A 26849-nucleotide genomic window follows, 5' to 3' on the forward strand; every position below is an offset into this window, starting at 1 on the left:
CTATAGTAAGCTGTGAATCACTACTGTGAGAGTCTTATAGAACAGGACAGGAAAAAAGCCTCATAGAGAAGACATATTTGTGGAATCACTGCTATCTATATGGAATCACACTATATATAATATCCCAAACCAAGCAAACAGAAACTATTTCAACCGGAAACACACAAAACATGACTGCTTTTTAATGCGCATAGCACATTTGTAAAATAAATTATGACGATATTTACATTTTTATAAAAAAAAAAAGTTATCTACAATAACCAAAATTATCATTCAATCAATACATCTAAACCCGTGTTTAAGCAGTCAAACAAAACACTTCATTTGGGGGATTTTCACTAGAAGCTGCCGTATGTGTGTGTGTCGATTCTTGTGCAGTCTCTTTCGTGTCACTTTGTTGAGAATGGAATGAATATTTTCTCCAATAACAAAAAACCAAAAAACAAAAATCCAAACAAACAAACTTGAGAAGAGTTTACAAGGAAGCAGCCGGTCCAGTAACATGCTCTTTACAAGTTTGGCCGCCTTCACTTGTGCGAGTTCTCTGTAGTCCAATGTGTGTCATCCCAGCTCCATGATATGTGTTCATTATCCCGGTCGTCCTTGTCTACACCGTCACACCGGACATTCACATCAGTGGCTGTGATGTTATTAGGAGCCTTCTCGTCTGAAATACGAGGTGAATTTTTCTGCGGTGACATTTTGCTGTCTGATTCTGTATCGTTTAATGAGTCCAGCAGATCTGAAATATCAGGGATATCCCAACCGTCAGCAGTCTCCTCCGTCTCTGCCAACTCTTTGGCATCTCTGCTTTGTTGCGTCTCAGGCTTCTCAGTGTGGTTTTGTGTCTCGGCCGCTTGTCGCTCATTGGTGGTTTGGCCAGCGATGTCCACCGTCCCCTTTGCCACTGTTACATATTGAGGAATTGCAAAAGAGGTTCCCGGCACTTCTTTAGTGGGAACTCCTACTGCTACCAAGATGGTGTCCATCTGACGCATGTAGTCCAAGTGACCTTTAACCTAGGAGGCAGGAATACAGTGCTATTATCCATGATTAAAACCTCATTCGTATACTACCTATTTTTTGTTCTTTTAAAGAAACATTTAGGCACTAATGTGTTATTTTGTACGATTCATTTATCCTGTTCTCCTCATTACATGACCGGGTATGTGCTGTATGGTGCTTCAGACATGTCAGGTATCTTTTTACTGCTGTGGTTTAAACCTTTACTCGAGTAACATGTGAAACCTCTAATGCTTTACTTGGAGCTACTACAGATGATGAGTAGTTGTGTTGACTTGAATGTTAGTAGAAAATCATTGCTGTGATGTGAAACAGACCAGCGGGGGCCTTGTTTTTCATAAATTTCAGCTATATTTAAACAAAACAACTCTTTCTTTTAATATGCTAATAAAACAGTATTTAATATTGCTGCCTCACTTACAGAAACCTAAATCTTATTGGAAAACCTTCAATTTTTGTATTAAGTATTAAATAAATGTTTCTTCCAGAAGTAAGATGTAAAGTTGCAGTGATCCATCGTCTCAAATACCTGTCTGTAACAGTTTTGCTCTGTTTATTCCTTTAATCCCTACTCCTAAAAGACCCCTTTTAACTTATTATTTTGGTTTCAGACCCAATAGCTCAGTCATACATAGTGCACACTGGTTCTCAGGTTTCTTTTCCACTAATGTAAGCTCTTTATTTATTGTTTTCAGCCAAGTACTAACTGACAAGCCACAGTGGTTAACTCCACATGATCTGGATTTGGCAGACATTTTAACACCAGGTGCTTTTCCTGATAAAACCCCAACAGGATTTGTGTCTCTCCTGGGATTAAACTGGAGATCTTTTGCTTGTTAGTCAGTTGTGTAAACCACGACACCATGAGCTTTTAAATCTAGTAAAAAATATGTTTTTTTAAATTGCAGTAATAAAATGAGGCACAGTGTTTCCCTTACCTTCCTCAGATCAGTTATTAGAGAGTAAAGGGGTCACACAAGGATCGCTGCTTTCTTTGTGTTTGCAGAAACACTGCTGCCATGTTTTGAACAAAAATCCTGATTCGTGATGTCACTGGATACTTAAGCTGAGAGCTTACAACAGTTGCTGCGTCCAGTTATTTTAGAAATGATCCATTACTGATGCATATTTTTATATTGACAATGAAGAAACCTTACCTTCTGCTGTACTCCAAAGTACCCTTAATGGTACTAGTACTCCAATGTGGATAACAGCAGAAGACAGTTAGCGACTAGCTGGGGTGTATAGCAGGTTTAACAGGCTGAAAACTCTTGACTCTAACCCTGAACACTGAGGTCATTATATCTGAGAGGGGAAACTTTTCAATTAAATCTGACCGTGTTCACCCTGATCAACAATGGACCTCAGCGAGCAAGAGTCACCATGGCAACTGGTAAATAAAAAGCAGAGCCTCCATGTTATTCCAGTAGGGCCAGAAATACAATTGTATGCCAGTGCAGACCATGACATTTATTTAAAATTTTAAAAAAGCATGTCATCCACTAAGCCATTGTTTATCAGACTTGAAATTATGAAGTTTTAAACATAATCATTCAGCTGTTACTCTGATAACAGCAGCTCAAGATGGAAATCAAAAAGATACGACAGAGTCAGACCCAGGAATAATCAATTTGGTTATTAGTAGTAGAAGAGATGTCTGCATTTGATGTGAATGTTAAGATGTTGTTTTTAAATTTAAAGACTACATTTACTGAAGTTTGATCTATTGATCAGTATCCTGTGTGTGTCTAAAGCTTCAAACTCCAGGAGCACACATGGAGTTTAATTTAGCCTTCTTTCAGGAGCAGGAAACCCAGAGTTTCCAGTGAACCTGTTTTCCTGAACAGTCCCCAGGTGATCGCTGCGGTGTATTTGCTTTGCGCTTAAACATCCAGATGGTTCCCTCAGGAGTCAAAGGAGACGACACTCACGCTCACTCTGTATCTGCTTGATGTGTAAATAGCAAGTGTTTTGTATAACAACTTTACAGGGTGAAAATATGTCAGTGTTGTGTTTGATGTGACAAAACTTATATAAGCTGTGGATTAGGGCTGTGCAAAAGCAAATCTGGAAACGCACAGCTACCTGATGTGATGGTTATGTGGTATGAAATCAAAAGTCAATGTTCCTTTTGAAATGTCATGCATGAATATGGAAGAGTAGCTACAGATCTTTTGTCTGAATTTCTTCTCATGTAGGAATGAGCTACTTCATTTCCCTCTCATGAATTATTCAGGTGCTGCTTCTATTATTTCAAAAACATAAATTGACCCCCTAACAGACCAAATTTGAGACAATGCACTGCATGTGGTTTTTGTTACTCTTTGAATACTTTAAAATTCCAGTTCCTTTACCTTCAGCCGTGTTTTAATTTACCAAGGTGTACTTCATCAGATTTCAAACACAGGCTCTGACTCACCACTGAGGAAAGATCCACATTGATTATGCGCTGATCCTGGATGTTGATTGGGTGCAGGCCAGCAACAGACAGCTGTGCAGCTGAACTTCGGTACAAGAATCCCAGGAGCCAGTCCCCTCTGATAGGTATGTAGATCAGAGAGTCCTTTATTCATGCAGTCATTGAAAAATACATCTTGCTGCTGTGACAGTCGTTTGCAAAGTTGCATGAGGAACATAAATGGACTCAGCTCACCTACTGGCTAAATAATTACTACAACAAAAGCATAAAGCATCTGCAAGCATTACTGTTAAAAAAAAGGTTTCATTTCTGGATTTCTAAATCAGGAAAGAACTCTTCCTTACCTGGAGTATCCGTTTACTATTTTTCCAGCTACTACTCTTGCCATTCTCTCCCAGGCCTTCTCAGATCCATCTACTGGGGCCCCCAGGAGGACCACATCCTCCACTACTCCTTCACTACCTGAGGATTCAAAAACAACACAGATGAATTTTTAGAGTCTGAAAAATGCGGGATACAAAGTAGAAATGTATCCATCATCAACCTCTAATTGCACCTCGGTCACTGGCGAGCTCCTGCAGGCAGTAATAGATAACTCGAGCTCCAAGACTGAAACCTATGAGGCTGACGGGCCGCTTCCCCTTCAAACACATGAAAGGAATGGTGAGTAGCTTTAATTTTCCTGCTGTTTAGTGAACACAGGCATATTCATAGTAAAGAAAAACAATTTAGAGAAGCAATGAATGTAGCGAATAACAGAGTCATCCTGGTTAATGTAATCCGGTGAACAGTGTGTACACAGGCACCACAGGTGAAGCGCACACATGTTGCTGCATGCCATACAGCCTTCTTTCTTCTAAGGCTTTGAAATTCTACTGCATCGAGCAGATGAAAGGTGAGAAGTGATGTGGCGATAAGATTGTATTAACAAAGATACCAAATAAAAGGCTACCTGCTGTCGGCTTCTCAAAACCTGTGCCAGGTGTTTCCCCACCTCGGCGGAACGGTTCAGACAAACACACCAGGGGTTGTCGATGACGCTGGCTGCTGCCAGCAAAGACGCAGGCCACGTCAACGCCGTCACAATCCCTGATGGGAATTGTTAGAAAGCAGTCGAAACTGTAAAGGATGACTACTGGTTCCAAAGGTTACTCACATCCCATCAGCTCACATCAGATAACACCAACAAGAGCTTCTTGCACAGCGGTCCTACCTGACAGCACAGTGTACTTTAGGGCTTCCTGAGCCACCATGCTGACCAGCCCATCCAAGAGAGACGTCATGGCTGAGCCCAGATCCCTGAGGAAGCGTGACTCCCACACTAGGCAGTACTGTTCCCCACACTCGCCCAAACTGCACCACGGGGCCTGGAACGAATCTGGAACACAGCAGTCGTGTTTATTGTGGTTGATCAACTAAGCTGCACTTGTATTTGAAGTATTTTTTTAATTTGTTCTTTTATTTTTGTTAGCTGTTTTTTACGTGTAGGTGGTTCACAAATTCCTTTGGGGTTGCGTCAGGGAGGCCATGCGGTGTAAAAAAAAAAAATCAGCCAAATCAAACATGCAGACCTCACCGCTGTGGCGACCCCTTGTGAATAAGGGAGCAAGCGAAAGTAGCATTTTATGTGTAGGTGGTTCTAAATTGAGTAAAAGAGCGTACGTATTAGTGATGGAATGGAGCTGCAGGAATACAGCTGCATTGTTTTATGTAAAAACACATCATAAGTGGCTTGTTTGTATAATCTCTGCTAGAGTAGATTCAGAACATTATGTACAGAACTTTACTAGGGTTGACCACATCCGCTTGTTTATCAGCAAAAAGATCGTAGCGAATGTCTTTGACTAACGTGCTTGTTAATCTGTTTCTTTACCCCTCTGTGCATTTGGCCCTGGCACTGATTCTACTAGATTTATGCAGTGCTCTGAAAACAAACTATGCAGGATTAACTGTTCAAAGGTCACAGCACAGTCAAATTACAGCATTTGCTTCAGTTATAGAACAAATTATGTGTACATTGTTTATCACGTATAAAGGTTAACACAAAAAATGCATTCAATTATGTTCGTATTTACATATTTAAAATTTTATGAAAAAAGTTCACAGCGAGGATATAGAACAAAACTAATGGTCAGCCTTGAGGTGAATCTGGCAAACTGTCACTGTATGACTCAGGAGTGGAGAGCAGTGCTCTACTAACACTGTGTAAAGTGGGGATAGAGTCCTGCTGACATCAACTGATGACACAGTCGGGCGATAAAAGGGATACTTTGTGGATCCCCTCAATCCCACTGTCATGTCTTCCATAGAGGAAGCAGACTTTGAAGATGACAAATCCATCAATGGGTCATTGAGGTAAACAAGTCCTTGATGTATGAGGATGTATGAGAGCTCTGGATTTTGTGGTTGTTTGACTGGGCTATAAAATGTTGTATGGAGATCCCATACGGTGCTTCTGGACTGGAACACTATGGTGGTGAGCGCAGAGACTGTACTCCAATCACAATCCAGGGCAGACCCATGCATTTTGCTCTATGACAGCTAGGACAGGGTTCACCCCAACCACCTCCAGGAGCCCAAACTGGGTGAACAGTTAATTAACTGGATGGATGCATGGATAGATTTTTCAACTGCCCACACCTAATTACTGGAAACTGGAGGCGGTTGTGGCGAGACAGCAGAAGCAATACTTACTGTATTTACCACTACAGAGCCAGCCTGTCACTGCAATGGTCACATGAAGATGCTTCCCAGAATTCAATGGCAGGAATTCAAATTCTTCTATCGCCCCAACACACTTCTTCATCTTATAGCCTGGAGAGAAAATGGATTAATCCTTTAAAATGTGATACAATTCTGTTGCCTTTTGGACAATTAAAAAAAAGCAGGTCTTATCAAATTACGCTCAAATTCTAATAACTAAAAATTAGTATCAGCACAGTCATCAGTGCTTTTACCTGTCAGTCCAGCCCCTGCTGCTCCGAACAGAGAGGCCATAATCGCAATGCCAGTGACCGAGCCCAGAGCAGCAGCACCTCCAGCCCCCAGCACAGCACCTGCACCTGCTGCCACCAGAGGGGCTGCCAGCCCACCTGTCACACCTGGCAAAGGCAAAAAAAATAAATAAATCAGTCAGTACAGAATACAAAAGCTAGTCAAAGCCACTATCTGTCAGCTCGAGAATTCTGATAATTTCTCTTTTGTTTTTGTTGATTTAATTATCAGCTGATTATCATTTGATTCAGGAGACTTTGAAATTCTGAAGCAAGAATAATCACCGATCACTGTTCCTCCACCCAAAGTGGCAAGTCCAATCAGGAGGTAACGCCGTAGCTTTCGCCCTCTTTCTTTCTTCCGCCGCCGTGAGGACTCCTCTCTAATTGAAAAGGACAGATCATCCTTATGTGGTGAAACATCTACTTGCTGTAAAAACAAATAACGTCACATGCTTCTTCTGGCCCATTTAAGTTGACATCTTGAACACAATTAGCTGATTGTTTATCTTCATGCTGTCATTCTGACTACAAGTGTGACTGTCATGTGCAGCCGTTGTGTGATTTTTAACAGTCTGGCACACAAGACAGTTGGCCAAATGAGCAAAGCAAAATCATTTTATCATGAAGTATCTTAAATGAACTAACATTAAATAGGTTTATAACAGAATGAAATGCCTTATCATTTGTACTCTAAACGATGAACTCAGACACGTAAATGTATCATTCATCCTTTCATCCCACCATCCAAGCCATAACCTACTCGCTCTCCTCTCCCCCTTCCCTCAGCCTCTCTCCTAGTGTTTCTTCAAACTCCTCCAGCTCCTGTGGAGAGACTCGCAGCAGACAGCTGATGTGACGGATGAGAACCCTTGCCCTGGCATCATACTCGCCTGAGTACCAAAAAATGTTAAAATTGTTAAAATTGAATTTACAACAACTGTTAAAGTTTTCATCTGGCTGTTTCTTGATGACAACAGGCCTTTTAATATATATGTATGTATACACATATGTATAATGATGTTTTCTTTTAATTTGGAGTGATTAGCCTTAAAGTATGAAAATCCCTGGTTTATTCTTAAATGCCTCTTACCATCTTTGACAGAAAAAGACACCAGATCCTGTAACAGAAAACCAAAGCTGGTTAGGGATAAGAGGGTTTGCAAAGATAAATACAATGCAATATATTTTCAGCTATCAAAAACAAGCAAAAAGATCCATTGCTGTGCACTGTTGTGACCCCAGTATCACCAAACTACAAGGAGATTTGTAGTTCAGGGTCATTTATCCTCTGTAAGAGTGACAAACACCTGCGTGATGGGGGTGGTCCCTGCTGCCAGCAGAGGTTCGCCCTGCAGGGTGGAGAGGAAGGTGTCAGAGCCCTCAAAGCCTAAACCTGACAGGAAGGCTCCCATAACTGGCATCACCGACTCATCCAGATCCAACCAGTGGACTAAGGCCTGTAGGTACTGCTCCCTAAATACGCTGAAAAATAGAAGAAGCAGGCGCTACTCAGCACAAGGCCAACACTGATATTGCCATGAGGAAATTTCATGGCTCATCCTTTCATGGTTACCTATTTTCAGATCCAGGAAACAACTGGCCCAAGGAGACACCACAAAGAGCAGCATAAGCAAACCGGCTCTGTTCAGAAAACCGTCTGCCGATTATTCTCTCAGGGCTTTGGTCACATGGGCCATCTCGTGTTGTTCCTGCTCCCCCTGGGTCTGAGATGATATGGTCAAAGCTTAATGATTAACTATAACGCAAGAACTGAATTTATTTAGATTCAACTAGAAGCCAAATACACGTGTCACACTAGGAATCAATAAACTTGCAGTAATGTATTCATACATGTGGGTCAAGTGACAAGCTGTAATAATGCCATAATAATGTAGACGTTAGTTTATTATAAATGCTGTATGGTGCATTTACCTACATGCCGAATTTACCACAAGACCTCAGTAGTTTAAATGCGGGCTAATGTCACCTTTTACGGGATAACTTTAATGACATAAGAAAAAATCAGTCGTAGACTGTCCGAGCTTTGAATGCAGTTTGTTCCATGTGCCATGCTGAACTAAGTACATGTCTAACTTTGTGCCTCTCACTAGCTCTCTGATGAACTGACCCGAATTCAGCGTACTGGGGCTATTCAAATGTGATACACTTATTTATTTATTTCAACACTTTAATCTCGCTTTTACCATATATAATATGCATGTAACTTAAACCAATAAATTTTAGCAACACAAAAATTTAGCTGCTAAACAGCTGGCTGTTAGTGGCTTCTTCTCCGGTCAACTAGCTAACGGTTTACTGGGAACTTTTCACAACATTACCACTCCTATTACTTACTACTTACAATTACTACTATGGCACCAGCGAATATAGAAAACTCATTTTATGCGGTACCTGGTGCAATGTTGGCTTCCGTTCTGCTCTGTTTTTCCTCCATGGTTATTGATATCACAACTCCGCAGACTGAACTTTTGTTGCATTGACGTGTCTGATGTGAAATGCGCAAGACAAACGCGATCTAAAATGTGGTCAACTTACTTGATAAAACCAAGTATGTATGTCGTTATAACAATCAAATAATAGAATCGCTTCTAAAATTCGATTTTCTGTATTACTATAAAAACTGTTTTTGAGTCGCACCCGTGGCTGTCAAAAGTCCAACTTTAACATGTACGACGGTAAGTGAAGGTATCATTTGTTTTTCAACTTTTAAGTGACGTAACTTCCACGTACTCTGAGGAAGGTCCGTGGTATGTTCACCTGTTGTATTCGTTTGGAAGTGATTTTCGAGACACTGATTAAATATAATTATTTTTTCTAAAGTTTGGATCAGGACTGAGCAGTTAGTGCGCTCGTTTTACAAAAACTCCTGCTCCATACAAGGAGAGGAGAAATACCGATAAAGCCCTGCTTGTGACACACTGGTGTTATATAATTCTGACCAGTAGGTGTGAGTGTAGCATTTATTTTTCCAACACAACCTTTTTCTGGTTCATAACCCTGCTAATGTTTGTTTTGTTTTGTTTTTTCTTCAAATTGATCATTGTGAAGTTTTTCAAAATTTGAAGAGCATGTTGTTCACATATATGTACCAACATGATCCAAGGTCCATTTATGACAGTTTGACTGCCTCCAGTGATGCTTATCCTCAGATGTAGACTGACAGTGTATGAGAAAGAGGGCTGTCTGCCAAGGACATTGTCAAAGAAGCGCATTGTAATCACTTGATCAGATGTGGCCCATGGCCAGATGTGAAACAGAGAATTACATTATTCAGTGCAGTGTTGTAAATAAATGGATTTGATCAGTGTTAAAAGCATAAAGAGAAAAGAACAGACACTTTCACAGCAGTATGCTTAAGTTTATAGTGAATGTAGTATAGGATGCTAGATTAGTTCATTACAGTATAATGTGGTTTAGTAAATAAATGATTATAGATAAAAATTTTAATTACTATATTGTGCATTATATATATATATATATATATATATATATATATATATATATATATATATATATACATATATATATATATATATATATATATATATATATATATATATATATATATATATATATATATATATATATATATATATATAATATTACAAATTTTAGTTTAAAAAAGGGGAGGGGTGGCAGCATGGTGGTTAACGCTGATGCCTCAGAGAAGTAGAGAGAGCAGGTCCTGAGTTTGAATCCACCATCTGGCTGTGAGTTGCATGCTCCCCCTGTATCTGTGTGCTTCTCTCTGGCTATTCAGCAGATCTCTATTCAACAGACTGGTGACCCTGCTTGTATGGATAGGCTCATATGTAAATATACATATATATATATACTTCAAACGCAAGTCTTTTGGGGGAAAGGAAGGCCAAGGCACATGATAAATGAAGTATTAAAGTAAAATGTTCAGATTAACACAGCATAACATAGCCTCCAGTCAATTTATACAAAACAAAAACTGCATGCTTCCCTAGAAACAGCTGTTCCAAGTGACCTCCGGATGAATGCACATCTTCTACAAGGTTCAGAAAAAGGTCCCTGAACCTTTTCAAACAACCGTTATTTTGTCTTTCAGTGTATATCTTATTCTTCCTAGTGGAAGGCCTGGGAACATTTGTCTAATGTGCAACATTTGGTTCACGAGCTTTGTTTTCCCCTCATTCTTTGTCATTTTTTTACTTTCTTACTTTTTATTTCTGTTTTTATAACTGTGTTCCTCTGAACACAAAGCTGAAATAGCTCGGTTTAGTGGATCCACTTTTGAAATACTCTTCTAAGAGGTCTCTCTGACCTCGTCCCAAAATGTTTATTACACGTGTATTTTACCCAGACCTTGTATATGCACTCTGTGGTCTGTGTTATGGCTGATGTTCTCTCGTATATCTTGTGTTTGCGTGTTTGCCTTCTCACTCCTTTCCCGTCTGTGTCATCAGCTCCTCCACTTGTACTGTATACCCCCCACCCCCCCTCAAAAAAAACAAAAAAAACCAAACAAACCCAAAAACAAAGACTAATGCAAACACAGGATATGTGAGCAAAGGTGGATTACACTCCCACCAGGTCTTTGTGTGAAAGAACAGCCAGTACAGTGTGGGTACTTTGTCATAATAATATCCGGGCCTTGTCACAGAGGAATCTCCAAACCTATGTGAGCCGTATTTGTCTGACCCTCAGAGCCATCCTGTTTATACAGCCCCAAGAGTATCATACACAAGCCTATGTATGATGTGATGATATATACAGTGGCATGTCTTTATTTATTTAATTTCTTTCTTGAATAGTTTGAATAATGATTCATACATTAAACACAGCAAGTACAGCACCGCTAATCACAGACAATATACAGATTAGAGGCACTGTAAAGAGTTGCTAAATAGGACCCCGATGACTTATCAGCCTTACAGACATAACCTTTTCAGCTTGTCTCAACTTGTAATCAGGGAAAAATAAAAGCCCAGGATATGAGTTTGAAAAACCTTGAGTGTTGAAAAGCAGTGGTAGAAAAGATAATACGAGGTGAACCGCTGCGCCGTCTTGCATAAAATTCAGGCTATGTATTTGCACACCTGCCCTCAGTGTCCCTGGCAAACACATTTCTGCTGTTACCAGCGCACCGGTGCTACTTTTTATAGCACTGCTGGGATTAAAATTAACTGTTTTACCGCTGGGCAGGCTTAACTCTGATCTATCAAATGTGTGGTCTCAGTCATGCTTGCAAAGGCAAGTACCTTGATGTGCAAATATAAATTTTTTGCAACTGCCTACATATTCCACACAGAGTGCTTTTACACAGGAGTTCAAAAATCTGCCATCTGCCTGTGTCTCCACACAAGTGCTGTAAGGAAAGGAGCATTTTCAAATCCCTGCGTTATATTTTTGATCTACTTATTTTGTCTTTAACAGTTGTGGTTTCCAAATACACTGCTGTAACCTATTTGAAATATTTCATATGTCAACTTTTTTGACATCTTTTTAAGTTACTTAGATTCTTAGAAGAACATGCTACTGAGCATGCACATAGTCTTGCCTGTGGTTTTGTGTGTTAGCCTGCTACCATTTTCAAATGTGTGGTAAGAAAAAAAAGTGTGCCTGGGGCTAAAGGGGGTTTGTCTTTCTGGTAATTCATCCCAGACTGTTGTGGAAAATATATTATTTTTGATCTTACATAGAAACTTAAGTTTGCCACCATTCAATCTGCCCATGAAATTTATACTAATGCTAGTTTTTTTATTCAAAAGCAACAATCTGCAGTTAGCGGTAAATGCAAGAAACATTAGGGGATCACAGAAGAATCATCTTCTGGGTACAGTGAATATTTAATGCCCGTCCATCCTGTAGCTGTTGATATATTGTGGTCTGGACTTAAGAGAGGACCAGTCAAAACACTTGTCTGACAGTTTTAATGTTTACATTATTGCCTAGCAGCCAATATTGACACTTTTTTTCCAACCTTGGAACTTTAGGTATTTTTTTGCACACGAACAAGACAAAGTCTTTAACCCAGCCTTCGTATCTCGCCAATCGATCACACCTGAACTAAAACCCCTCTTCCGTCTTGTACTAGAGCTGTGTGTGTACATATGTGTGTTCAGTCTTACAATGGATTACTCATTGGAAAACACACAGGCAGACAGGCAAAACTCAAGCCAGACAAGTTCAAACAAAACACCTCTCCTGTCTCCCCGCTTCGCAGCGTTTTCGCTAACAGACAATGTCAGGCTTCTTCTTTCTGTCACCTCAACGCTCCACGCGAGGGGAGTTGTATGAAACCAAGACAGAGTGGAGTTTATGACCTGTGGGGCATTGTGTTGGGTGTGTATGTGCTTTTAGATGAAAGAGCAGGAAGTAAGAATTTGATAACAGAGAGAGAAATAAACTGAGCATGTGTTGTATGTGCCAAGTAGTGAAAGGCCCAGGCTTAACATGGGAGGCAGCGGATGTGGATGACAGGTGATTGCAGGGAAAGGCGGGATGGGCTGGCTGGCACAGCTGCCCTGTTTCTGTCCTTAAAGGGCTGCAGATTGTTTGTCCGACCTGGTGAGGCGTTTGCTCTTCAAGATGTCAACCTCGCAGTCACTCTTGATTTAAAGCGTCTGCAGCACGAAATGTCCTTCGGAACATTACATAAACCTTTGTGTGCATCATCTTTTCATGTGAGCACTCCTTTAGAGAACAGAGATGTAAGGGAGGGGGTTGGTTTGCCTCACTGATACCTTTGATAGGTTGCCAGGTCCTCCCCCAACTCAACCTGCCCTAACAGATTCCACTCTGGACGCACTTGTAATTACAACACATCCCTTCTTCTTTTAAACCCTCAGACATACCACAAAAGTGACTTCAGCCACATCTTGTGCGTGTACGTACATATGTGTAGATCTCTGTCAGTGTACTTGTGCATTTGTATAGTATACAAATGTGTTACTAATGGTAGAAGGCATGTGAGTCTGTTGAGGAGAAAGTGCGCGGGATGAGGAGCAATAAAAGGGTGAGGAACTGAAAAGGGAGGAGAGAATGGAGAATCCAGCTGCTGTCTGCCGTGGCCAAAAGAGCAAACCGAAAGAGGGATTGTGAAAAAGAGAAAGGACAATGATAGGCATGCAATATTAAAAGCGGTTGGGGAGAGGGATATTCTGGGGAAGAATGAAAAAGAAAGAATGAAAGAAAGATTTGAGAAGACGAGGCAGGAAAGAAACTACAGGATTGACTTATTCCGTGAATACAGGCACAAACACACAGTTCAGCACAGTACTGGGCTGTGTTTGCCTGTGAATGTGAGAAAATGCTGTTACATTCAGCCAACTGTAGCCTACCATCCTCCTTCCCACAGGCCGCACGAGTGCAGCCAGCGCTCAGAGAACTCTGACATCGATGAGTCACCGCCAATGACCTTTCTCATGTGGTTTCTGAATAAGTGGGACTTTAGTATTTCTCTGCTTTTGGTAAGCATTAAAGGTTCTTTGAGCACTCTGTTCTGTTGGATGAAGACCTTTGTGTTATGCAGAATGAGAGAGCTGTGAATGGAATGACTTTTTAAAAAAAAATTGGCTGAACTATAACAACAAAGCAGAACTCTTGTGGTCTGGGTTCCTCTATTGAGGACGTAGACCCCTTCCAAAGGACCTCAGGCTCATTAAGGGCTTCTTACATGCTGCTGTGCTGTTAAATTTACCCTTTAAATGTTCTTTCTGTCAGCTTCTTCATAAATAATAGGGTTTTTGGTTTGTTTGTTTTTTACCTCAGCTGGTAGGTGCAATTGAAAATTTGACTCTACACTGTCAGCCAGTTCTCTTAAGTTTAACCAACTCGCTGTGATGACTTTGTATTAACACCGGGCCAAAACAATGAGTGGATTTATCTTCCATCTGTAAATAAACTCTGTCTGGCAATCCTCAGCACAGTAAGACCATTGTCTGAGCCGACCTCTAAAGGAGCTGGGCCTGGTAAAAGGGCAAAACTCCAGTGACCCAACTTGGCACAGCCGAAGGCCGTATGTGAAATTTTAGTGTGGAAACATACAGTGGGTGTTGGCCTCACTAGCGTGGAGACTCGCTGGCTGTTGATTACTGCAAAACAGATGTTCTAACTAGTGAGATGGCTCTGGCTGCATACAGTTTTGCTCAAAGATAGTAAGCAGGCACGGGTGCTTCTGTCCAAACTTAAATACACAGTCTGATTTGTTCTTCTGAAATCACGCAAAGAATTGGACAGTCGCTTGTGTTTAATGTAACTTGTCGTATTTGTTTGGGGAAAAGAGATGATTGAGCATTTCCCTGGATACAGTTAAATCTTAGCTTCTTGGAACACTTTGCAAAGAGCAAAGGTTTTCTAGAAGAGGGATCCTATAAAACCAGTATTGGCTCACTTTTACACTGACTGACACTTTTTGATGTAAAAGTTGAGACTTTAGGATAGGCCTTTGATTAGCTCAAAATACGAGCCACTATGGACATATACAGGATAATGGTTGGTGGGGGCAGGAAAGAAGTTCTGACGCAGAACGGGATGGGGTTGTGTTGCTCAGGAAGGCAGTGGGTACTCATCTGCACATCCCACTGATGGGAAATCCCTTAGACTTTCCTGTCTATATTTTTAGTTTAATGGCTTTATTATTTGTTTATCTTCTCAAAATCCACTGCACAGGAGGCAAAGAGGCTTCTGGGCTATACGGAACAAAACCGGTTTCCATTTGCCTGAAAAGTCCCAAGCTGGCAAGATTTTTCTGCTTTTGGAATCCATTTTATTTGTCCCTCTTATCCATCACTGTAACTACATCACGCATATTCCTCTCCAAAATCAGTGTTTCATGGGGGCTTTTCTTGCAGTCTTTTTTTCACTGAGAAGAGGGCAACATTCCTGCTCGTCTTCCAGAAATCTGCATAAGAGTTTGCTGTGAACCAAACCTTAAATACCATAGACTGACAAGAAGGCAGAGAAAAACACTGGCAAATATAACTCTGTGGAATTCTACTTAACCATCAAAAAGTGGCATTCCTATAAGCAGCCAAATCCTCTGCTGACAAATTTTTAAGGGGTAGCCACAATCACTGTAGGCCAAATTTACAAGAGACTATTAAAGGAGCAGTAGCTGGAGCTGCTTAAAAATTGTTTTCAGGCTTCCTGTTATCCCGCTCTGAGTGTTGTGATGAACAAAATGTTGTAAACTCTTCCATTGCCTCGATGACATCTTACTGTATTCGCCTCTCCTCCCGTCCCACCCATTCCCTCTGCAGCTATTTTTCCTCAGCTAAAAGTTCAAGTTTATTCCGCTGTTGTTGTCCCTCTTAAAAGATTTGTATTCGTTACCCCTGCAAGGATATGAAGGTGCGCACAAATGAGCATAAACAAGTCTGTGTAAAGGTCGCATAAACTGACAATGTACAGTAATCAAGCCAGGGGTAGAAAGTGTGTTGACATGAGGCTGTGCTGGGTGGAAACAGCTGGCCATTTCTGTGGATTTCAGTGCAATATCAAACACTAACACAGTTTGTGTCCTCGGCACAAGTTGGTCACGCACTGCACAACTGATGCAATGTTTGACAGTGTGAAATATGGACAGAAATGTGTTGCTGTGTGTGTGTGCGCGCACATACATATTAGGCTATTTACTGCTCGCATGCACATACACACACGCGTCACTGTGAGTGGGGTATACTGAATGTAAGTGATTTACAGCTCACTGACGAGACTGTAAAAATCATCCGGCACAGTGTCAATGACCATGGGGACCGCAACTGTGCTTGTGAGAACTTGTTCAGCCCTGGAGGGAGAGGTCCACAAAAAAACCACAGAGAAATTAATGTTGCATGTCTGTTGAGCAGAAGCAGCAGAGTGTAAATGGATCGTGATGTGACAGGGAGCTTTGGGCCCGGTTTTAGCAAGGCTGCATTCAAATAAATAAATATGTCCAACTCATCACAAACATAATTTGTCAGGGACGTCCGACTCTTTCTTAAATCATGACACAATACAAGCAAGCATGATTCAATGTTTGCACTTGTCTTTTATCGCCAGTTACAATTACACAATGTTTCCAATACAGATGATTATAAAGAAATTTCAGCTCTCATAATGCTTCTGAATCACTGACTGCACTGTAGTGGGGTTGTTTAGTTTCTAGGTGTGTGTATTGGGATGGGCGTGCCTACTGTCAGTGTCTTACTGGAAGAATACAAGTATTTGAACACGATGCGTCACAGAAGAATTCAGAGCTTTGTTTGGTCCCACTTGAATTCTAACATCCTCTTCCATCCATTTATTCCCTCCTACAGTCCGTTTTCCTCCTTGTTTGTGTCTCTCACACACATACAATATTAATAGTTTCCATGTTGAATCATACAGTAGGTGACTTCATGCATGCCTGTGCGTAATTTTCCACTTTATTTACTTTCTACATGTAAATCTTACTTTAGTTTTTAAAAAGGCACAATGGTTGAACACAGAGAATAGTCTGCATGGAGAGCTGTTTACCTTTTTTCCACTCTCAAGACTGTGTGCCGTGTAATTTCACAGATTCACTCCCAGTGGTTTGAATGCTGAAAGTATTTGTGGTTGCTCTTGGTAAACCAGAGGTTTCCTTAATCTTTCGGATAGCTGGAATACTTGGTAGTCTTACCGTTATAGTAAATAAGATAAATGCAAAAGTCTAAATATTACTCTTTGAGGACAAAATCTACAAGTATGTCACAAGACAATATATAATAAAAAAAAGTTATATTTGTACAAATCCTTTGTTTCTATTCGTATTTCTGAATTTTTCAATTGTTACAAACCCTGTATTAGACAGTTCTTCCCTTTGGCGAGTCCTTTTAATGAGTTGTGAGCAAAAAACTGTTAAGTGACTTTTTTGGTGGGTTCTCTATTTCCAGACTCTGTTAATGGGGTAATCTGAAGACTTAACTCTTGTCCTGGATCAGATTCAAGATGTTGACGCCTGGATAGTGGAGCCTATTTACTATTCTGAGTTACAGGGGAGACAGGAGAGAGGAGGAGTGAAAAGCTAAAGAGCGAGTTGTGTCAAGTAACAGTAACCACGAGGAAGTTCAAGGAGTCCTACCTTCAAAATAAACGGATCAGTTGCTCACATGCTTCAGCAGTGTTGACTGATTTGATTGCTTTTCCACGCTGTGCAGAAACAAGTTTATAGGCAGTTTAAATGTTCTGGGAAATGTTGGGAATCATGCAACCACACCACACATGCAAACTTTGTTTTCCAGTTTCAAAAAAGTTGACTTTTCTAGCAAAGCATTAGAATCATGAAAGTGGCTGGCTACACATCCAAACAAACTTACTAATGTTTTCACGACTGGGTTCAAGCACTGATACATATGCTTGAATCCAAGTTGATATGATCTTTTTCTCCCACATGAACCCTGCTCTTGTTTGTGAAGTATGTGAAACCTTAGTTCTGCTTCATTTAGAACCCCATTGCCCCATATAACATGATACTAATTGAGAACATTGGGTTTTTGAAGCCTTAAAAGACTAGATTTTTAAATTATTTTCTGGAGAGTTCCAATTACTCCAGTGACGGAGTGATTTTAATTTTTTTGGTTAAAGTTTTGCTACTCCATACTGAAGAGGTCAGGATGAATCTGGAGCCATTTGTAAAACTCAGTGGAGGCTCAGTCATGGTTTGGGGCTACATTTCAGTCAGTGGTGTTGGAGATCTTGTCAAAACTGATGCAATTATGAATGCAGAAAGGTACCATCAGATTTGGATCCACTATGCAATACAAGGCAGAAAGAATCTGATTAGCAGCTTTATGACACCATGACAACCATAGAAAACACTCTGCCAAACCAGTAAAGGCATACCTGGATAGAAACACACAGTGGACTGGTCTCCACAGAGCCTGGAGCTCAACATTATTGAAGCAGTGTGATCACCTCGACAGAGAGCAGAACAAAAAGCAGCCAAGATCCAAAGAGGAGCTTTGAATGTCCTTCAAGACTTCTGGAGAAATATTCCTAAAGACTACTTAAAGAAATTACAAGGTTGACTCTTGAGGAATAGTGATAGTCTGAAAGGAAACCTTCTGAATGAACTGTTTTTAGGTTTTGTTTAATGTCTGTTTTAAATTTTTTTAAAAATGAAGCGCTGAACATGATTTATTTTTACATTTGTAAAATGTAAAATAAAATTATTTTGACAGTTATAAAAATAAAAGGGCCTGGGTTTGTTTCCCTTAATAGTATTATTTTGTTACGGCGGTAGGCTGCTTAACATCAAAATAACATAATCATTAAAGACACCCCCCCCCCCCCCCCCTTTAAAAAAAACGATTTGGTTCCTCTCAGGCAAAAATCCATTCCGCTTTGCTTCGCAGTAAGACATCTTATTTTGAAAGTGTTCCCGGAATTTTTGGTTTCGCTTCGTGTCCCGAGCGCGGGCGAAGCGCGTTTGGGTTAATCAGGAGCGTCCAAACCTTACGCACGCAGTCTGGAAGTTTTCGCTCCAGTTTAAGTTTAACTCCCAGTGACTCCGGTTACAGACAGCGTGGTCATGGTCAGAGAAGAAGAAAGATAAGAAGCAAAATAAAAAAAGCCGGGCTGAATGTGACTCATACAGGCTGAATTATGCCTCTGCCTGTGATTTACTAACCCGGAGTGCGCTCCTCAGGCTGGATGTATGGTTGACTGAAGAAGCCCTAACATTTGTCCCACATATATATTTTCTTCCGTGGAGCTAACTCGTAAGAGTTCTGATGGAGGGCCACATGTTATTTGCGTGGATGCTGATGTGTTTGCTTCTGCGGCCCTCAACCGCACAGAACAGCCCACCTGAAGGAGGTAAGCGCCGTTGATTCAGTGGAAACCAGTCTAATTATAATTATTTGCATTGCATAACAGGGGGGCGATAGCGACTAGCAGACAAAAACATTTTTTTTAAAAGAGGAAGATTACAAATAAAACAATGTGAGCCACAATAATCTGTAATTTTTGTAAATAAAGCGACTTAAAGCGTTGGTGCCACATAATAAAAGGAATACAGCTGGGCTCGGGGCGGATTAGGGTGGGGTTGACATTACACCAGTGTTCTCAGTAAAGTGGCATGACTCCAGGTATTGAATTATCTGTTGATGAAATCTTACAGCCAGGAGTAGCGACTTCATACAGTAGGGCTAGGGGCATGGGTGGGGGCACTCTGATCGACCACGCAGGCATGCTGAGGATGGCTTCAGGTGCTCCCGGGAATTCTCAGGTTATTGTCAGTTGATGACATCTCAGGGCTTTACAACAGACTTCTAATAAGGGGAAGACCAAATAACCTCCAGGTCTGCTGGAAAAGGTTTTTTGTTTTTAAAGGATAATTCTGGTTAATGTTAGTAGAACACAAGAGTGCAAAGAATGACAGATTTGATGCATCTTATGGGTTTTTTTTCTAAACATGCAGATGCTCCTCTTTATAAGATGTTTTTAATTCTGATCAGTAACTGCTGATTTGCAGACTCCAAATCTAAACCAATCCTATCAGCTCTTATCATAGCAGTGCCTTTGTGCCATTCTGGCAAAGCTCATGACCGCAAAGTGACAGAGATTTCCCCAGGTGGTGATGGCACCGGCAGGTTTCTTAGTGAGAGTGGATATTTATGAGTGTCTGTAGTTAGGGATATGCTGATGCTTTGCTGTTCCATTTATAGGGATACGATGAGATAACTTGGTCTACGGTAATTGGGCTTTATATAAATGTACTTGCTGTTTTTACTCTAGTTAAATAAAGGTCTTATGTCTGTAACCTTTAACAACAGTTATAAATCACTAATAATTAACCATATGTCTAATAAAGGCTCAAAAAGTAAAGTTATACTATGCTCTAAACCCAGGATGTCAAACTTATTTTCTGTTTACTTTGATGTGAGTGGGCCAGACCTGTGTAAAGACATTTAAGTCTATGTTTCAACCCCACCCCATGTCTTAATAGAAAAAGAAGCGCAATTTCAAGAGAAATGTTGCACATGAGAGAATTCTTGCAGCACTAACAAATAAATGTGTAACAAAGTTCTAGTAGTTCATTATCCAGACTGTCCTGTAAACAGAAAATCTGTTTTCTGACTGCGTGCTGATAGTAAAAAACAAAACAAAAAAACCCCAGAAACTTATGTAGTAGGTAGATTACTTTAGTGTGGTATAGAGATCTTTATCAGAAGGAAAAAGCTGTAAAACTTACATTTTAACAAATCCTGAATTAACGCTCTCCTTCCCATTTTCCAAAGCTGCCCAGTTTACTGCCCGATTCGGGCCCCCTGGGCTCTATATTTGGCACCCCTGCTTTAGACCTTAGACTGTCTGAAAATGAAGTAGCTTATTGTATTGTATTATACTGAGGCAGTGCCTTGTACCTTCCAGAGACCAGTCATCAACCACTGGTACCAATTCTGTGCCTTATATTTTTTGGCTGCTTCTGGTTGTTCCCATGTTACAAAGCGTCACCAGTGTGGGTAGCTCTGCATGTTTCTATTTTGCAGAGTTTCATGCTTCTCATGACAAAACCCCAAGGGGGGATTTTTGCATTACGAGCTGCAGTCAAACCAGCGACACCACTACACTGCGAATGTAACGGTACAAAAACAAGGTCATTTAAAGAAAATGTGCAAAATTAGACAGGAATACCACTCAATTTTATTCATTTAAACTTCTATAGTGCTTTTCTACTCTTGTTCAAGCTTTATCTTTTTCATATCGTTCTCATCCCAACATGCAACCTATTTAAATCTTCACTGTGTTTTTAGCCCCAAAAAACCCCCTCATAACATACTCATATGTTTTTGTAAGGTGCTCAGCCTGATCTGCTTGCTGTTTTACTCACGCTTCATTTTTCTCCATCACATCATTAGCTAAGATCTGTAGTGCATGCGATAACCCGAGACAGCATTCAACCACGGCAATAAAGAACGATAAAATGGCTCGCTCCAGCAGTAGGTCTGAAGATAAAGGCGTACCTGCACAAACGCAGAGGTAAGGGGCTCCTATACGCAACAGCACTCTTGCTCCAAACAAGAGTGATGTAAGGAATTCTTTAGGTTGATAGAGGGGGAAAAGGCAGCAAGCATGCAGGCTGGCATGTGTGCACACACGCTTGATTTGTGTGTATACATGCTTCGCTGCTCAGCTTTCAACACCTTGAAGCCTAGTCCACACCTCATGTCAAGCGTTGGACCTTGACATATTTAAAAAATGAGACACTGAATTACACGCCTATATAACTGTATTTTCTGCAGAGTCATATATGTGTAGTCCAAAGTCTTCATCTTAAAAGTTTCTGATTTCTCGAGTGACGATTTTAACAGTAGGCAGGATTTCTTTTGGATCTGTGCACAATCTGTAGATTTGAAGCTAAGTTCTGCTTGTTGTGCTACTGTTTCCTGCTCTGTATATGGTCATCCAGCATTCCTCTTCATCCCTCACATGAAACTGGCAGTACCCCCCAGCTTCATTCCTCTCCTTTTAACGCCTTTTATTTCCCTCGTCCCGCCTCCTTTCTCCACTCCCTCCCTCTCTCCCACCAGTACCCAGCACAGCTACTGTCATGCCTGTTCCTCTACTTTGGGCATTGTTGCTTCTGTTATAAGATATGCAAAATTAGGGAGTGGGAAAAAAAATAATCCACCCGTAGCTTTGTGCTTGGATGCCTTTAATCCATTATCCAACTTTGAAGTTACAGTATCATGATGCCTGCATCAGTTTTGTACTTCCTCTGTTTGTTTTACAGTCTTCTTATCTCCAAAACCACAGCCTATTTTGGGGGGTTTTGCTTTTAACTTTCTTCTGCTTTCATGTAAAACAAACAATTTTCTCTATAAGATTTGTTCACTGTGACACTGTTTTTCTCTCTCATAAAAACAGGATGGAAATGTGTGTAGAGGGAAGCACGAAAAGAGACCTGTGGAAAAACAGAATCATAGAGAGTTGTTGGCGCAAGTCAGTAACTGATTCCGCTCGCCTGATATGCATATTAATGACTGTATTGATGTTTGTTGCTTCTCCACAGTGCTGAACTGCTGTGAGGGGGACGTCCTCTTCTTGGTGGATTCCTCGGGGAGTGTGTCATCCTACGAGCACTCCCGAATGCTAGCCTTCCTGTCCGAGCTCATCTCCCCCTTTTCGCTGGGAGAGGACCAGGTAAGGGTAGGACTTCTGCAGGTGGGCACCAAACCACGTCTCGAGTTCGGCTTTGATAAATACAGCACCCAAAGTGGCCTTCAGGCCGCTTTGAAAACCATCAAGCCTCTCAGGGGGGACACCAACACAGTTGAGGCGCTGAAAATGGTGAAGGAGTGGGTCCTGCGTCCTGGAAAGGCTGGCGGCGCCCGGGAAAATCTCCCGAGGGTGCTAGTGTGGCTGACTGATGGGGTAAAACCAGGGGATGTGACTGGACCGATGGCCCAGCTTCGGGATGATGGTGTGGCCGTGCTGGTCGTGTCCACTGGCCATGGCAACTACCAGGTGTTGAGGCAGGTGGTGAGCCCACCTGTGGAGGACCACCTGCACTTTGTGGACATTGACGATATGAGCATCATCACAAAGGAATTCCGGGATGCCATTATTGGTGAGTACAGCATGGGTAGTGTCTTTATGTGTTGCAAATAAAAGATTTAAAGAATGAACAGATAATTAGAATTTGTTGTTGGACTGAACACAACACACATTCTGCTCAATAAAAAAATGTGTATCTGCACATGCCTGTACTACAGAGACTGGGAAAAATATTATTTATGATTGATCCTGACCAATTAAAGCTGGATTGCTCGTACGCTTCAGTAGCTTTGAGAAACCCCCCTTCCATTCAAACAGCTACAATAACACTTATATCCTGCCTCAGTGATGTATTACATGTCTCTCTGTGCTTCTCCCTAATTCCACACATGCTCTTGAAGACAAGGAGACCAACTAGCCGGGACACTCTGTGTGCATGTGTATGAGTCCCTGTAATGAGATAGGCCAATCTATTAATGGATTAATGATTCAACATCTCTTTCTGCTCCATCCAGCACTATGCCCAACATGACACACACACATATATATTTATATATAGAGACCTGGAAGATGAGCCATTTCTCTGGATGGATTAGGTAACTGCCATAACACTCACAAGGGTCACTACAGCATTTATACAACAGCTGTAAGATATGATGCATAATAGAAAATAGGGCTTGTGTAGAACAAGGTGGAATGCATCAGTCCTTGCTGGGTGCATAAGGATTTAATCACAGATATCAGTGCATCTGGGAAAATTGTTATTTTGTTGCAGGGCCTCACTGGGTTGGCTATTTCAGGTTGTCTCAGTGCTGTCGCTGTGAATGCATTTAGGTTTCAAAGTCTGGGAGTCTATGTGAGTAGCTGACTGAAGCCAAGGCATTTTTAGCGCTCCTTCTGTCCTGTCACCATCATTTCTCCTCCTTTTTGAAAATTAAAAATGATAACTCAACCCCAACAACGTGTGCACGCGCTAACACGAGATCCTGCCGTCTCCAACAGAGATCATCCGCGCTGAACGAATTCACGTTCGAGACGTCTCCACCAGCTCCGCCACACTGCAGTGGCGACCCGTTCTGTCCGGGTTGACGGGCCACTATGAGATCCTCTTCAAAGAACTTCGGAGAGGAGTCGGTGGGGTTGAGACCAGTAGGCCTGATGTATTCACTGGAGGACCTCCGTACCAGAGACTTACCCAGACTGCGGATTCCAGCACTGCCAGGTTAACTGGCCTGAAGCCTGACACCAACTATATCGCCATACTGAGACCAGAGTCCAACGAACAAGCCTTTAACGACCTCCATGTCACCTTCAGAACTAGACCAGGTTGAGTTCTCTCTATATATACGCTTGCTTTGCAAGTTGCACAAAACCTTTTCAGTGGTTTGCTATAAATATAAAAAGTCAAAGTTCTAATTTGCTTTTGCAGTCTCTCAAATTTAGGAATTTGCTCTTTTTATCTGTTCTGCATGCAACACTGTCAATTTTGTTGACATTCTGAATGAAATGTCTTTGTTATAGGCCCACAATAAGAAAATAAAAGCTAAATCCACTGCAATTAAAAAGCTTGTGTAAAAGATTTTATTTTGTGGTTCGGTGAAGAAGAAAAAATTCAAAGTGAAAATCATCATATTCTCCTCATATTTTTTCTACTGCCTCAGCAATTGTTCTTGTCTCTCTTACACACCAGAGGTGCTGAGCCCAGCTGTGGTAACAGTTTCCGAGCCTGGACAAAGCAGTGTTCGGGTCAGCTGGGGTCCTCTCCAACCAGGGATGGTTGAGAGTTACTCTGTTGAGTATTCAGCCCTGCCCACGGGTAAAGTGCACTATGTCCAACTGAGTCGAAGTCAGAACTCTACTCTGCTCAGAAACCTCCAACCAGATACCACTTACTTGGTCACTGTTACTGCCAGGCACGCCTCAGGAAAGGAGAAAGCCATGTCTGTCAAAGTGTGCACTCAAGAAGGTGAGGTCAAATTAGGTCATAATCCCACTCCTTCATTGTCTTATTCATTCTGCATCCTAAATTCCAGATAATTGTAGTTCCGTTCAGTTCTGAAATGGTCAGTTCTCCTGCTGTTTTGTTTTTTTGCTTCACTGCTTTATAGTTCTCTTTCCTTTCGAAATATAACCAAACTTTTGAATGGTCTCTGTCTCTAGTGACTCCAGCGCTGGCAGACCTCCAGTTGACTACAGTGGGTAGTGACTCAGTAGAGGTTGAATGGAACGGTGGCACATCTCGCTTGAGGGGCTACTGGCTCACCTGGGAGGGACAGCAAAGCTCTGCCCCTGGTCAGCGCTCCTCCCTCTACTTGCCACCCGACTCCCTCTCAACACGGCTCACGCACCTGCCCCCTTCGGCTAGAGTGTGCGTGTCACCCATTTACCGGACGGCACGGGGAGAGGGACTGTGTTGCACGGCACAGTTTCACTCAGGTGAGTGCGGGCCTGGTAGATTAAAAAGCACCAAGGAATTGAATTTTTTTTAAGTTAGTTGGTTAATATATTATGGATTAGTTTGAAGTTTTTCTACAAAACACTGAGGCCAAAAGAAAATTAAAAAATTATACAAAGCAAAAACTCATGCACTATTTTGGTACAGTATCAAACCATGCATATAGTAGATTTCAATTAGTACCTCAGTAGAGCAGAGTTCACATAAGTCTTGTTTATTGAGATCAGACCATTGAAAAAAAACATCTTTCTCTGGGATCCTTTTCCTGGTTTAGGTGGGTAACCCACAGGCCTCACCAGCAACAGCTACTAAATATTAATAGTCTTTAAAATTACTTATTTAAATGTAATTTTGCACTGCAGCAAACTCTGCAAGTGAAAGTTGCTCTGTATTGTGAGTGGAAGCAGAAATCACAGTTAGTTATTTTAATTCCTTAATAAATGCCCCATGTGTGCACTTTGTATGTAAGTTTGAGAGCTTAAAATGTATAAATACTAATATCTCAGCTGCTTCTTTCCTTCTTTTCCTTTAGATGCATTAGTGTATGGCTACCAATCATAGCACCCTGAGACTGCAACTGTACCTTACCAAACATGGAGGGACGAAGGCGAGAAGAATGCTGACTTTCATCCATAATTCTTTTCCCTGCCTTTCCCCTCTGTGGAAATCCTCCAGGAGTGACGTGTGGGTTGGCTTACCGAACACTCATGTGGAAGCTATGGACACTTAAGAGTAGTCGGGGGGGAAAAACAGCCACATGCTGACTGCAATCTGCGACACAAAGGAATAACTACTTTCCTGTTTTTATCTTCTCATCTGGTTTGCCCCTGTACTAAATGATGCTTCACATTAAGGACGTGCATTAAAGAAACATAATTTGTAGGTGTGTTTCGCAGCTACGGAGAAGGGTGTGATGGGAATGTTGAGGTTTTATGTGGCTTGTTTTGAAAAAGGGGTTCCCACCATATGCGGGCCATGTGTTCAAATCTGCTCCCTCCCCCAAATCCGCATAACGCACAGAAAACATCTGATTTACATTTTTGATGAATGCAATGAATTCTGCTTCAGTTGACAATATTCAAAAGATTAAAGCTTTGGGCAGATTCAGTTACGATTGCTTTGACTTTTCAAGATATTATAAAAACACCAACCACGTGCTGAAAGTAGAGGGATGCTGTATATGATGTGCAGATCTGTGTAGCTGAGAGTAGCCTTCTACCGATGTCTTGTACATCCAGTAATATTTATTAATCTGAAAATCATGCAAATATAAGAATCTATAACTTCTTCACAGACATGCTCTTTACATTTTAAGACTTTCTTTTATAGCTAGTCTCTGCTGCCCCCTACTGAAAAGATTACAGGCTTCTCTTTTACTGTATACTGAAAACATGTATTTTATGCTGACTGCCTTTGGAATTTAATACCAGCTTTCAATAAAGTCATTTTGTAATTTTGTTTA

The 26849-nt window shown here is 41.2% G+C and overlaps 2 protein-coding genes across 4 annotated transcripts; one reads left to right on the forward strand and one right to left on the reverse strand.

Moving 5' to 3' along the window:
* Positions 1-147: 147 nt before the first annotated feature.
* tmco4 (transmembrane and coiled-coil domains 4) lies at positions 148-9010 on the reverse strand. Of its 2 annotated transcripts, none has more exons than XM_026153208.2 (14): positions 8851-9010; positions 8012-8162; positions 7746-7920; positions 7529-7556; positions 7199-7328; positions 6721-6818; positions 6400-6543; positions 6137-6256; positions 4656-4820; positions 4395-4531; positions 3999-4083; positions 3787-3904; positions 3443-3560; positions 148-1019 (listed from the first exon to the last, which is right to left on the reverse strand). In XM_026153208.2, the coding sequence occupies exons 1-14, from the start codon at positions 8891-8893 to the stop codon at positions 528-530; spliced, it is 2004 nt and encodes a 667-aa protein (XP_026008993.1). In that variant the 5' UTR covers positions 8894-9010; the 3' UTR covers positions 148-527. The 2 variants fall into 2 exon arrangements, with proteins under 2 accessions (XP_026008993.1, XP_026008992.1); XM_026153207.2 differs by having other exon boundaries at positions 3987-4083.
* Positions 9011-18861: 9851 nt separating this feature from the next.
* Positions 18862-26849, forward strand: vwa1 (von Willebrand factor A domain containing 1). 2 transcript variants are annotated; one of them, XM_080294588.1, is made up of 7 exons: positions 18863-19248; positions 21294-21414; positions 22448-23005; positions 23935-24258; positions 24623-24898; positions 25093-25368; positions 25920-26849. In XM_080294588.1, the coding sequence occupies exons 3-7, from the start codon at positions 22525-22527 to the stop codon at positions 25946-25948; spliced, it is 1386 nt and encodes a 461-aa protein (XP_080150714.1). In that variant the 5' UTR covers positions 18863-19248; positions 21294-21414; positions 22448-22524; the 3' UTR covers positions 25949-26849. The 2 variants fall into 2 exon arrangements, with proteins under 2 accessions (XP_026009000.1, XP_080150714.1); XM_026153215.2 differs by lacking the exon at positions 21294-21414 and having other exon boundaries at positions 18862-19248.

This window comes from Astatotilapia calliptera, chromosome 20 (assembly GCF_964374335.1).
Source record: "Astatotilapia calliptera chromosome 20, fAstCal68.1, whole genome shotgun sequence".
Lineage (NCBI taxonomy): Eukaryota > Metazoa > Chordata > Actinopteri > Cichliformes > Cichlidae > Astatotilapia > Astatotilapia calliptera.